This window comes from Aedes aegypti, chromosome 3 (assembly GCF_002204515.2).
Source record: "Aedes aegypti strain LVP_AGWG chromosome 3, AaegL5.0 Primary Assembly, whole genome shotgun sequence".
NCBI lineage: Eukaryota > Metazoa > Arthropoda > Insecta > Diptera > Culicidae > Aedes > Aedes aegypti.
In genome coordinates, this window is record NC_035109.1 from 140265027 (window position 1) to 140279537 (window position 14511).

Below are 14511 nucleotides of genomic sequence, written 5' to 3' on the forward strand. Positions count from 1 at the left end.
TCGCGAGCGTCTCAACCCACAGTTATCGCATCACATCGGATCGGAAGGAAGCGAACTCGCGAAGTCGCGAAGCGCACCACTAGAAATCCACCCGTTGAAAACGACCACTGCATCAGTTTCAGTTCAACACTCGAACGGTTCGGAACGATTTTATCGCGTGCGAGAAAACATTGTAAGTGCAGAAAAGTATCCCATCAACACATTACTCACATCTTGAAGGTTCCCCCACATTTGCAGTTCCGAATAGAAATATTTGAAATTCGATTTTCTCACTCCTATAGTACTGTGTTAGTACCGGTATACTGTCGTTGGTCAGTGCTAGAAGCGCTCGCAGTATTATTTTTCGTAGCATCTGTTTTTGTTGCCACGATCTACTTTTTGTGTCATCGTATATTATATACCATCAGGTGGGAAGATTGAAGTGCTAAAAAGTTGGAACTCTGTACGAGCGATCATCAGTTCACACACATTTTCTTAGTTGGCTTCTGGGCGTAGTCTCTGGAATTTTCGTTAGAGTTCCAATAATTAAGTTTTATTGCATCAACCTTGGCGTAAATTCCAATCGTGAGTATAACATTGCATGCGAGAAAATCGATTTAGTCTATAACGTTGATTTCACGCTTTCACCAGAAAGTTTGAGTGAACGTGTCCAATTTTTTGATTGAAACCACTAAATGCCGCCTAAAGAGTGTTTTCGATTGTGGATGAAGTGGGATGGAAGGAAGGCTACCAGTATAACATCATCAAAAAAAGGTTCAATGTTATCACTAAATGCAACCACAAGCGGGCTACAGTCGAAAATGAAATAACATAATAGAATGTATATTGAGAATGAGAAAAAAATCAAAACAAAATAAAAAGTACTCGGTGAAAGTGTGCACCACATGCTGCTAAATTTAACGGTGATTTGTACTATTGGAAAGCAGCAGATACTCAGTCCTACTCACATCTATCCAACTCGAATTGTCGTTTGTTGGTGATCGGCTTGCTGAAACTCTTTCGAGTCTGTGTTGGTAAAAGTGACATCATTGCGACGACATGCTAATTGGAAAAACTGTTTCTTGGAGAACATCTTTTGAAGGGTCATATCAAGAGTCACTTTTCAATTTGCTAATTCATTCTGTATGGATTTCTTTTAGCAGAAATTAAGTAGATGATCTTGCACTTGCTTGGCTTGCAAGTTAGTGGCCTTTGTACAGTTTTTCAACACCTTTATTTTTTCAGTGAAAACGAGTTGCAAGTACGTTGGAATCAAAAGTGTGAAATATTTCTTCTAGCTGCACTGTTCCAAAAAGATAATTCATTTCAGATAAGAATATTCCATTCTATTTATTCAAAGGGTATGTTCAGATGATAAGCTATACAAATGCAAATGGCTTAAGTGAATACAAATGGTGTTTTATGAATTACATCTGCAATTAAAAAGTTCGTTGGAATATAGCTGGGTTTCATAAATCGTATGTGTAGTTTGAGCTCAAACATTTATATTTCTGAGTGAAATTGAAGAATTCCAAAACTCATTAATCCTTACCAGAGGCGCGTCCACGTTCGAAACCATGGGTAGGACAAACATTGGCAAATATTTTGTACACAGCTTATAACATGTTAAACCCTGGACTGGAAATTAAAAGTTACTATATTTGAGATGCTCAAACGCAGTGACATTTTGATCGATTTCGAGTTGAGTTGAGAAAATATTACTGTTTCCAAGCGTTCTAACGATATTATCAGTTAATTCGCTCAACAGAAAAAAAAATTATTAGAAGACTTGCTTTTTTTCTTTTTTGGAAAGGATATAAGAGTTTGATTCTTCATAGCATCAGAGCAGAAATTTCCCTGTGATCTAAGGCAATTCTTTGAGAATTGCTCGTGACACTTCGACATTAAGAAGTTCATTTAGTGATTATTTTCCAAAGAATTTCGCCACGAATTTTGTTTAGGATACCTGAAGAATTCAGCAAGGAATTTTTCAAGTAGATACACAGAAATGAATTTCCTCAAAGATTGTTTCAGAAATCATCTGAAATCATCCAAAAATTCTGTGATTTTTTTTTTTTTCAAGAAAGCCCTAATCCAAAATTTTATTCAGTGATTCATTCATCTATTTCCCTGGGACAGTATCCAAGATTCCCGGTGAAAACACCTCCTAAAATTGAATCAATAACTTTTCCAGAAATTTCTAGGAACTCTCTTTGAAATTGCTTTTCTTGATTTACATAAGATTTTAACTAGGGATTTCTCTAGCAATTGCTCCAGAGATTCTTTCTATAATTTGTACAGAAATTCATCCAGTAATTCTTTCAGCTTTTCTCAAGTAAGTCATAGAAGCTTTTTTTCAGGATTTCTACCAGGATTGTCTCCAGGCAAATGTCAAGGAATTATTTTTCTGAAAAATTAATCCAGGCGGTATTTCTAAAGAAAATTCTAGAGTAACCTCTGATAAAACTTGCATTTGTTGTAAAGTCACCCTTGATGAACAAAGATCTCTGAAATAACTCGTCGACTCTTGAAGGAGTTTTAGAAGATTTCCTAGATAATTTGCCTACATAATCGAAAAAAATCAATCGAATCTAGGGAGATTTTATCCCGCAGTATTTCCCAAACATTTTTTTCGAAAAACTTCGGACTGAATCTCTATAGTTTTTTTTTTTGTAGGAATGATTAGGAATTACTGGAAAAAATGCTGTAGTATGAACTGGTTTGAAAACTCAAACAAGTTTTTGAAGATTGCATAGGACTCTTTAATGAATGTTCGAATCCTTTGAGCAGAATCTCAACTAGGGAAACTTAAAAGTAGATGGAGTACCGTGTACCTTTTAATTCCGCTCCTAAATGCTTATCTTTGACAGATACGCATATTTCGACTACCACTTGCAGTCTTCTTCAGTGTCAGTTACTCGTAGTGGATACGAGTAACTGACACTGAAGAAGACTGCAAGTGGTAGTCGAAATACGCGTATCTGTCAAAGATAAGCATTTAGGAGCGGAATTAAAAGGTACACGGTACTTCATCTACTTTTAAGTTTCTCTATTGCATAGGAGTTTTTTGAGAAACCTTTTAAGAAATGTTTGGTAAAACTACACGAGTAATGCTTAGAAGAAATGTTGGAAAAATTCCTTGAAATAATGAACAGACTTGTTTGAAGAACCCCTCAAAGAATTTTGAGTTTCTGGGAAAAACGTGGATCAATTATTGAAGAAATCCACATGATCAGGCAAAGGAATTCTTTCAGGTTTTTTTTTTCAAACACTTTTGAATAAACCTTTGTGGGTTTCCTCGGAAGAAATTCTGTAGAAATCTTTGTAAGAACTCCTAGAGTAACAACTAGCGAATTATGTTGAAGGATTAGTGAAAAAATACCTGGAGAAAATTCTAGGATAGTTTTAGAACAAAAAATAAAATTATACTTGAGGAAGTAGCTTTAGAGTTCTCAAGGATTTCCTGTAACAATTTCTGGGTAAATTCTTTTAACCATCCTTTGGTAATTTTCTGGAAGAATTTCTAGGAGAATTGGTAGATAAATCTCTAGAAGAATTTCTGGAGGATCTCCGTAGAAGACCCTGAATGTATTCTAAATAAAATAACTGATAAATCCTGAAGCTTTTCCTCTGGGAATGTCAGACGAAATTCTTGAAGAGCCTGTCCAACCCCGTAATAGTCTTTGAAGGTGTCTTTGGAGCCTGTAAAAGTTTGCATCAGGATTCAAGGCAAGCACCATTCGGTTAAAAATATATTTTTTAAAAACATGCAATAAAGGCAAAGTCTTTAAAAAACTACTACCAGTCCTGTCTTTAGGATCATTCATCGGATCAACTTTTGTTATTCGTATCAAATAATATAAATATGCTTTATATTGATATCAAATTTAAATGGTTGAATCGTGGGTAGGGAAATCCTTTGATTGCCCTACCCAGATGATTTTGTGCGTAGTACATGTCCTACCTGTCCTACCCACTTCCCGCGCCACTGATCCTTACTTGTCCACGAATATGTTCGATTAAACGATCAAAATGATGTTGTTAGATAAGTGCTTGAACGAAATTTTAGTTGTAAATCAATAGTGATTTGATTGTTCATCAATATTTCTACTATTAGGGAATTCATTTTGGTATTTCGAGCAGATAAATGAGTGAATGAATAGCCCTAAAAATTGTTGGAACGAATCAAATGCGTTACACGATAAAAGTTGATAAGTGGTTGGAGTCTGAACTGTTCATTGGCAAAAATTGAATTTGAGTTTATGTGAACCACGTGAACCATCATTGAGCATGAGCATGAACATGATTGACCGCCCGCAGTTGCTACTCCGTTATTGCGAGAACAGCTGTACTTACACAGGGAACCAACAGACACTTCTCAGGATCAGTAGCATTCTCATTATGTAAATATTGGTGCTCTCATTATTATACCAAACAATACCGGCGCCAGCTGCATCCGTATGCAGGTCAATTTGGGAATGAGAGGGAAATGTTGACGTGTTACTTCCTTTATAGAAGCCGATGAGTCCTCTGCACTTCCACAAGAAAACGCTGGTAGTTTGGATGCGGGAAAGGATTCGTGATATGTGATTTGAAATGAATATGTGAGCATACACATGGACGAGCAATACCGATGATGCGGTTGCTAAGCGTATAAGACATGATCAGGATTCCGTCGCTCGCTCACAAAGAAGAATGCAACAGATTCAACGGATCAAGCACTACTCTATGTGAACCATCATTCTGTTCAAAAAATCTTTCACTGATAGAGGAACGCAAGCTTCGATATGATTTTTGTCCGGTTTTAAAATTTGTACGACCTTGTCATTTTTACATTTTTAGGAGAATATCTCAACAGAACATATTTATTAAATATACATATTAACCAAGAAACACAGCGTAACGAAAACATCATTAGTGTGTCCCAAGCATTAAATTATGAGTCTTTAGTAAATTAAGCTTGTCTCAAAATGTTCCAACACGTCACAATTTTATTGTACAAATCGCCAAAGTTATTATTGTTCAAATTTTAACTATAATTTTGAAAGATTTTTAGTAATCCAATCCACCAATCATGTAAAATAGGACTTAAACTTTCATGTAAAAGACAGTTTGGTACTTCAACATAATCAAATTACGATTAAATCGTATTCTTTCTGTATGATTGCTGCTTGCATACAACAATTTTCGTTTTTTTTTATGGAAAGATACAACGATCGACTAACTTTTTACCAACAAGATGCATAACATAACGGCTTGATATTCCTAGCGGAAGAAACAGCGCTGAAAAAGTGCTAATTTTCAGCCCTCTTTTTGATGTTGAAAAGCAGTACATTTCAGTACTGCTTTGGGAGGCGTCAAAAAAGCATCTCGGTCTCTTCATCTGGTTCTGTATCCGTTGTGCGATCCGGATTCGACACAGGCTGGCGATTCTGTTTTGGGACAGGATCGTTCAGCATTCGTAGGGGAGGCAGCAGAGTCAGCTACTGTCTTACCTGTTCTGTTCTTCAACATGGAATATAGATCTGACCCCGATGGAAACGTGCAAATTAGTGTCATTCTACTGACTACTGTTATCACAACCTACATGATTGAAAAATACTGAATTGATACTACACGTGGAAAAAGTGCTTATAGCAATAAGAAAAACTACTTTCAATGATCCATCGGTTTTGTGTTCTATAACTCGATGATCCCCTTCAATATCGAGTTATGGAGAGTTAAGTGTGTCTATAAAAATCCTACTCGCTACGTTATCGCAGTAATCTAAATGATCTAATTCGGATTATTTCTATCCCAACAGGTATAACTAATCACACAGATCAATCATGAGCTCATCGCAGTACTATCCATTCCAAGTAAGTACCACATGCCATCGACAATGGATGTAGACAGAATTTCATATTTTAGACTAACAACACAACAGCACCAACAAGTTGATTGTATATACAGTATAGTGTTAGGATCACGGACATCTAGGGCAGAGTTAGTTAGGGGCATATACCTACACCAATGGGAGTAACTGACTAAATACAGAACACGCCGACAGTAAAACATGACGTGGTTTAGATTATATACATTCTTATTGTAGCGCTAGACTAATTAGCATCGGAGGTAGCAATGCAGCTCCCCGAGTATCTGTAGAGATATTATCTCCGCAAGGTCACGTGGAACTCGGGAAACATGACGACGGCAGACACGCGTGGAGAATTTTTCGCATTTTGCATCCAGGTATCTCAATACCGTTTATGAATCAGTCTTTGAGCATGATGAATCAATGTATAAACTTTAATTGGAGGTTTCTGTTGTGAATGTATGGAATGTTTAAACCGTAGTTATTCAGAATTTCAAATAGATAATCCAGCAACGTAGGTTCTATGGAATGTGAAATGCACTTTAGGATTCTAGACTGCCTGTTGTTTTACATCTCTACATCACAAATTCTAGATTTCACTTTTTTTTACTGAAAACAGTCTTTAAAGATGTAGAAAGATTGTGTGAATCCAATCATAGTTTGTTATGGAAAACGCAAAACCATCGACGAACCGCTCCTACCATTACATCATCACGCCATCATCGCCAAGTGCGGAGAAGGAAAAGAACGCGCGCGCGAAAATGATTGGAAGCCGCGACTGCAATCATCGTCATTATTCCTAAAGAATCAAGGAAGATTGAAGCAAACAATGTCCTGCATTATGGATGACTAAGACGGAAGGGGGCTTACTCGGCGAGTTGGGACGAATGGAAGGGAATTTAGCAAATGAGTGCTTCTTAGCAGAAGTCGTCGTCGTGATGACTAATGATGTTTAAAATCGTGTACGATAGTTCATGTTTATGATTTTCAACCAGGAAGTGACACCATGCTAAATACATAGTTAGGTTCATGAAAAAACTAACCGAAACAGTGGTAACCCGGTCAAACTGTGAGCATGACCGACCTTCATGATGTTTTCTGATGGGTGTTGGATATGCAATCGGGTGGAACTGGATAGTGGATACGTAGGCGTCTACGTATTGGTGTATCTCGAATTGGATATATGCTTTGCGTCTAGCCTTGTCGACGCCAGTAAACAACGAAATTGATAACGTGCTACGTAATCTGGAGCTTTAGATAGAAAGATGGCATGGGAAAAAATATCTGCAACAATAGACAATTTATAGCTTTCGATGGACGCTATGTCAAGATTTGACCTTATATAAAGGGTAAAATGTATAGTGGTAAAAGTAAGCATGCCAGGTTTTAGCCTAGCTGCCCTAAATGCGTTTCGTAGTTTGTATTATGTAGAAAATATATTGTACAATAGACTGGCCCTCAAACAAAAAAGTTGTCAAACTCGATGGGGCACCCCCTTGATATGTGCCTTAGGGCAAGAAAAACGCTCTATCGAAATTTCAATTCAATTGGTTGCTCCACCAGCTGGCGCATTCGATTTGAAGTTTGTATGGGATATTCGTTTCAAATATATTGAAAATTGACCCTATGTCACTGTTTCGTTCCGTATACTAATTGTTCGCGTTCAATTAAACTCAGAATGACAAATACACTAGTTGATACCCTAATGAACATAATTGCAGAAGGTTGTAGCTGGATTTAATCTCATTTTCATTACTATTTCAGTTGTTGAACGCTGGCTTAGATCAGCACTCCCGTACAGTCACTTATATGCATGCGACATGTGCCTAAGCTCGCCCAGCGTCATAGGTGGCTATGATGCGCTTAGTAGCTACCTCCAAGCTTTGTTCAAGAAACACGAGAAGTATTGCATGATGCACTTCAGAGAGTTAAAACACCAACTTTATCAATTTTAATCATGATACAACCTTCTACAATATTGTTCGCTATTATATCAAGTAGTGTTTTTGACATTCTGAGTTTAATTGAACGTGATTAACAATTTTTATGAACCAAACAGTAGATGATGTGCTGTTTCCCATATGTTTGAGCTGAAAATCCCATATTAACTTCAATTCAAATGCGCCAGCTCATGGAACGACCAAATGAGCTGAACTTTTCAGAAAGGCTTCCTCTAACCCTAAGGAATAATCCTGGGGGGTGCCCCGTGGAATCATACAACTTTATTTTTCTCCCATACTAAGCTGGGCCAGTCTATTGTACAATCCAGAGAGTTGATTCTAATTAGTGTTTTGAAATTATGATTAATCATTATTCAATTATTAGAGACAAGTGGGGCAATTGACCTTAAGGTGAAGATGAATCGAGACCAAAGTTCAAATTTTCAAGAGTACGGATCTGGAGAACCAAACACTCACTTGACCTGATAACCTAATCGATTGGGGGCCACCAACAAGTGACCAATCGATTAGGTTTTCAGCTTAAACGGATGTTTGGTTCTCCAGATCCGTGCTCTTGAAAATTTCAAGTTTGGCTTCGATTCATCTTCACCTTAATATTTAGGTTGTTGCGCGAATTTCTGTAATGTCAGTATTAGTGCAGTGTTTTTATGTTCAACATGAAATACTTCGCTATCTAGATTAAATATAGAAAATACATCTGCGACAAACTTGTTAAGGAAATCATAGGCTAACATGCGGTGGTCATTCAGATGCAGAATTCCGCCATCAGGCGACGCTAATGTGCATGGAACTTTTGTTTTGCAAAAATCTCAAGAACTTGACCACTTAGAAAGATGGCGTCTTCGGCAAAGTAGTTCACCGGCTTAAGGGCTATCATTATTTGAGCAATAAATTCGAGTGTTCGCCACCAGGTGGCGCTAGTGAGCTTGAACCTTTTGTTTTGTGGATATCTTAGGATCCTGACCACTTAGAGAGATTGCGTCTTCGGCAAAGTTGTTCAATATACCAACTTTTATACCATGTGTCGCCAGTGAGCATAAAACATTTGTTTTTAAGATACCTCAGGAACCTGACCACTTAGAAACATGGCGTCGTGAGCAGAGTTATTCAGTAATTAAGTTCTATCTTTATTACGGCATTATAAAGTTTGAGTTTTAGAAGCATTTAATTTTGACTTTGGAAGCATTAGGAGAAATCTTCAGTTTTCGCAAGTACCTATGAAGAAAAAATATCCAAACTTTTGTGCAATCTACTACAGATGACACACAAGCTTCGTCCTTTAGCGGAAAGGCCTGTGTCATCCGCAAACAAAGATTTTTCACATCCCTGAGGTAACTCAGCTAAGTCAGATGCAAAAAAAAAAAGTATAATATTAGCCCAAAAATGCTGCCTTGAGGAAAACTAGCTGTTACAGGAAGTATTTCAGACTTGGATTTCTTATAATAATGTACGATTTGACAGATAAGTTTGGATTATTCTAGAAATGTATGTTGGAAAATCAAAGTTTTTTAATTTTACAATCAAGCCTTCATGCCAAACACTGCCGAATGCTATTTCTATGTCTAGAAGAGCAAGACCAGTAGAATAACCTTCAGATTTGTTGGAACGGATCAAATTACACGTAAAAGTTGATGAGTAGTCGAATATCCATGGCGGAGTCCGAACTGTTCTTTGGCAAAAATTGAATTTTCGTTAATGTGGACCATTATTCTGTTGAAAATGACCTTTTCAAAAAGTTTACTGATGGAGGAAAGCAAACTGATTGGATGATAGCTAGATGCTTCTGCAGGATTTTTGTCTGGTTTTAAAATTGGAACAACCTTAGCATTTTTCCATTTGCCATGAAAATATGCTAATTGAAAACATTTGTTATATGTATCAACAAAAAATGATAAGCTACTTTCTGGAAGTTTCTTGATGAGGATGTAGAAAATTCCATCATCGCCAGGAGCTTTCATATTTTTGAATTTTTTAATAATTTAAGTTCTCACTTCTTCCAAATCAGTCTCCCAAACATTTTCGAAAACGTTCTCTTGATTGAGAATATTTTCGAACTCCTGAGTAACTTGATTTTCTATTGGACTAGTAAGTCCTAAATTAAAGTTGTGTGCGCTTTCAAACTGCATAGCAAGTTTTTGAGCTTTTTCGTAATTAGTTAGTAATAATTTGTTTTCCTCTTTCAATGCCGGTATTGGCTTCTGAGTTTTTTTTTTCAAAATTTTAGATAATTTCCAAAAGGGCTTAGAGCCAAGGTCCAATTGAGAAAGTTTATTTTCAAAATTTTAATCTTCACATTTGGAATTGCAATGCTCCTGGCTTCAACAATAGAATTTGTTAAAGTTTCAGGAGCATTGTCAATATCAAGTTTTGTTTGTAAAGAAAAGTTAACATCAAGATTAGAGTCAGTATATGCTTCATATATTTTCCAGTCGGCTCGAAAATAATTGAAAGTGGAGCTGATAGGATTGAGAATTGCTTCATGGGATATTTGAAATGTAACAGGGACATAATCGGAATCAAAATCAGCATGAGTAACTAATTGGCTACAAAGATGACTAGAGTCGGTTAAGACCAAATCAAACGTAGATGGATTTCTAGAAGAGGAAAACCATGTAGGGCTATCAGGGTATTAAATTGAGAAATATCCTGAAGAGCAATCATGAAATAAAATTCTGCCGTTAAAATTACTTTGACAATTATTCCATGACCGATGTTTGGCATTAAAGTCACCAATGACAAAAACAAAAATGACTTATTGCGAATCAATTTTCGCAAGTCAGCTTGGAGCAAATTAACTTGCTGTCCAGAGCATTGAAAAGGCAAATAGGCAGCTATGAAAGTATATTTACCAAGCTGTGTTTCACCAGAAACAACTAAAGTTTCAAAAACTTTAGTTTCAAATGACGAAAACAGTTGATGTTTTATACGCCTATGAATGATGCTTGCAACTCCCCCACATGCCCCATCAAGTCGATCATTACGATAAACAAAAAAGTTAGGATCTCTTTTGAGTTTAGATCAAGGTTTCAAAACTGCTATATGCAAGTTATTAGCTGTAAGAAAATTAAATAGCTCGTCCTCTTTACCATTCAAAGAACGAGCATTCCAGTTTAAAATATTTTGATTATTTTTTTATTGGATCCATTAGAAAAACGTAATCCAATAACAATTTGATTAGTAAATTTCACACCAACTTGGACTGCTTCAGTCATTGCATAAAACATTAGATTCAATTGTTCAGTTAGAAAATTAAAATCAGAGGCAGACATATCACTTGAAGTGAGTACATTATCTGATGATTTACCGTTAGAATTTTCGGTAGATGAAGAGGCTGAGTAGAAGTTACCTATGACGGCAGGGTTTTTACCATTTGATTTGAAACCATTAGAATGGGTACTCATAGTATGAATGGGGGAGGAGTTCAAATTACCTGCTACGATATCGGCAAAGGATTTTCCTTGGGTAGATACATCTGAAATTAAAAGATTCGAACGGCTACCCGACGGATTAAAATTAGTTTGTAAATGAGCATGATTATGATCTACCTGATGGGTATGATTCCTAATCAACCCTAATCAACGATCGTTAACTGAAAAATGAGCATTATTCAATACTCTACCAGGGAAATTCCGGATTTTTTTGTAATCTGCGCTATAGAACTAAAAATATCTATGAATCTAAGGCATCCTGAAAGTTCCATTTTTTAGTTACACTAGCTCATGTAAAAACTAATAAAACTAAATTATTATCGGTCCGAATGAGGTTCAAATACACTCTACAGGTATATCGATTAGTATGTAACACTCTTTCGTCATGCCAGCAACTGCTATATTTCAATTCACCATGCATAATCATGGCACAGCCATTACAACCGTCCATCACTCGACCTGTGCAGTACTAAAGAGCTGACACACGGTCTACACCCACAACGCCTACACAATACAACAGGCAGGTTCGAAGGTTATCAAGGTGGTACATTCGATATGGAAATAATGTTTTGATTACGATTATGATTGGTTTATCATCGATCATCGTCACTCTCTTTCATCGGGAACGCCAGGCGATGCCCTAGAGAGGCTCACGTGGTAGTCTCAGTACTAGTTCAAATGTAGTTGGGGAATGCTGCCACAATCACTGCATGGAACTTTGGATTTCGTTTTGGGGTAGTAGTTAACAACTATGGGAACGGGCGGTAACGTTAAAGTTAATTTACGCTCAATCCACTCCCACTCGAAGGTGCTGAATAATTCATGCGAAGAGTTAGTGCAGCGGACTCGTGGGCTTTTGCGAGGGCCAAGGCACACCGGTTCTAGGATATACTTGTACGACAAGTTTGACTCGATAGGGAACATATCCGACTCTGACGACGAGTATGAACAGGAGGAACCAAAAGAAGAAGAGGAAGGGTATATTATAATTCCGGTGAGTTAGAATAGGGAAATAGCTGTTATTGAAAAGGAAACCCAAGGACAAAGGATAACATGTGTGAAGCAGCTGATGTTGTTGAACTCGACGTGTCATTGCTAGGAAATTAATAATTATTTGTCAATTGTAGTGCACCCCAACCGTCTACCCGGCGGATCCCTTCGATGCCAACGAGGATGCTGCCACGCTCCGTAAGGCCATGAAGGGCTTCGGAACCGATGAGAAGGCAATCATCGAAGTCCTGGCTCGCCGTGGTATTGTTCAGCGTTTGGAAATCGCCCAGGCGTTCAAGACCGCTTACGGCAAGGACTTGATCAGCGATCTGAAGTCCGAGTTGGGCGGCAAGTTCGAGGACGTTATTCTGGCTCTGATGACCCCCCTGCCACAGTTCTACGCCAAGGAGTTGCACGATGCCATTTCGGGAATTGGTACCGACGAAGAGGCAATCATTGAAATTCTGTGCACCCTGTCGAACTACGGCATCAAGACGATCGCCGAGTTCTACGAACAACTGTACGGAGTTTCGTTGGAGTCTGACCTGAAGGGAGATACCAGCGGCGCCTTCAAGCGACTGTGCGTCTCGTTGGTGCAAGGCAATCGTGATGAGAACACTGTAAGTTTTAGGTTTCTACCCGGTAAGAAATGGAAACTAATTTCGAGTTTTATACGCTTCAGGGTGTCGATGAGGGAGCAGCTGCCGCTGATGCCCAGGCTCTGTTTGAAGCTGGCGAAGGCCAATGGGGAACCGATGAATCGATCTTCAACCAGATCCTGGTCACCAGATCATACCAGCAGCTGCGAGCTGTGTTCGACGCCTATGAAGGCATGGCTGGACATACGGTTGAGGACGCCATCAAGCGCGAATTCAGCGGAGCTATCGAGGAAGGCTTTAAGGCTATTGGTAAGCGTTTGTGTCAAACTTAAAGCAAGGAAATGTGTCTGATTATAAAAATGCCTTATCTGTCTCTTCAGTTCGTTGCGTCCGATCGAAGGTTCAGTACTTCGCTAAGCGCCTCCACAGTTCGATGGCCGGGCTCGGTACCAACGACAAGACGTTGATCCGTATTATCGTTAGCCGCTCGGAAATCGACTTGGGTGACATCAAGGAGGCATTCCAGGAAATGTATGGCAAGTCGCTCGAGTCGTGGATCAAGGTAAATATTGCGTTATCTTTTGCTTTTTTGGCGCACCACGTTACCAACCGACAAAAACCTATACAGTTGGTCGCGCCATATTCGGTATATAATCCTGTCCTAAGTACTTCACCAGCTATACACACATCACACTGTCTGTCGCAGATGGCAAAACATCTTTATTTCATCATTATCTGTTATCTATTCACAAACATTACACTACTATCACCTTTCTCAACACGATATATAGCTACACAAGAAGCATGCCAAACAGTTGATTATGTGAATGATAACGGTGAGCTCTTAAGATGTGGGAGATAAACATGGGAGATTCCAAATTTGTCACATGGGATACAATCTCCGTTTGCATTTGGTTCATTGCACTTAAGCGCTTGCTGACTGCGAAGGCTTTTTCGGAAGCACAGTAGTCTAGTAATTCATCAAACTACTAATCTAAGAAACATATCGTAACCTAAAACATACCCCTAAAATGTTCATATTCGGAATCATCGTTTTTAGCTGTACTTTCTACATGAAATATTAGTTTTTTTAAAGCGTATAACCAAGATCCATCGGATTTTTTTTTCGGAAAAAATAGTGCGCTTTTTTCTGCCTACAATACAATTTTCCTCAAAATTTTGAATGGAAAAATACTTTAAACAAAATTTGCTTCACAAAAAGTTGTTCAAAATTGACTAAATGTATCGAAATTGTAAAAAAAATGTTTTGATTGTGTATCAAAAGTTATTTTACTGTTTGCAAAAAGTTTCTCTATTATATTTATAAATAGAATGATTTTTTTCAATAGGCTTACAGTCTTATTCCAATACTTTTTTTCCCTAACCTCAAATCTACTGAAATAATAATTTCTAATATCGTAGAATAGGTAAAAAATTAGGTTACTAGTTGCCCCTACTAGAGCGGATAATCCTTTATATGGAATAACGCAAATATGAAGAAATTTGCTCAGATCAAAGTTTTTTCAACTCCATTTAAAAACCACTTTTTTTTTGGTTTTTAGCGTTAAATTCTCCAACATAAACTACGCTAAATCAAAAAGTTTTACATGGTTGGTATGTAGGCAAGAGTTATTCAAAGATTATTACAATGTTCTACATTAATTTTCTACCAATGATCAATCAAAAGTAAGGTTTATCTT

At 37.6% G+C, this 14511-nt stretch overlaps 1 protein-coding gene across 10 annotated transcripts in view; it reads left to right on the forward strand.

Annotated features, from left to right (window-relative positions):
• Positions 1–14511, forward strand: part of LOC5574667 (annexin B9) — a 23364-nt gene continuing 8853 nt past the window's right edge. For 5 of the 10 annotated variants that reach the window (XM_021853205.1, XM_021853203.1, XM_021853206.1 and 2 more), the window contains exons 1-4: positions 12198–12216; positions 12350–12832; positions 12895–13120; positions 13192–13373. In XM_021853205.1, coding sequence (XP_021708897.1) covers positions 12419–12832; positions 12895–13120; positions 13192–13373 — 822 coding nt within the window. In that variant the 5' untranslated portion in view covers positions 12198–12216; positions 12350–12418. Of the gene's footprint in view, positions 173–313; positions 565–5782; positions 5838–12197; positions 12217–12349; positions 12833–12894; positions 13121–13191; positions 13374–14511 lie in introns of those variants that run through there. The other 5 variants (XM_001655194.2, XM_001655192.2, XM_001655196.2 and 2 more) reach the window with 3 other exon arrangements.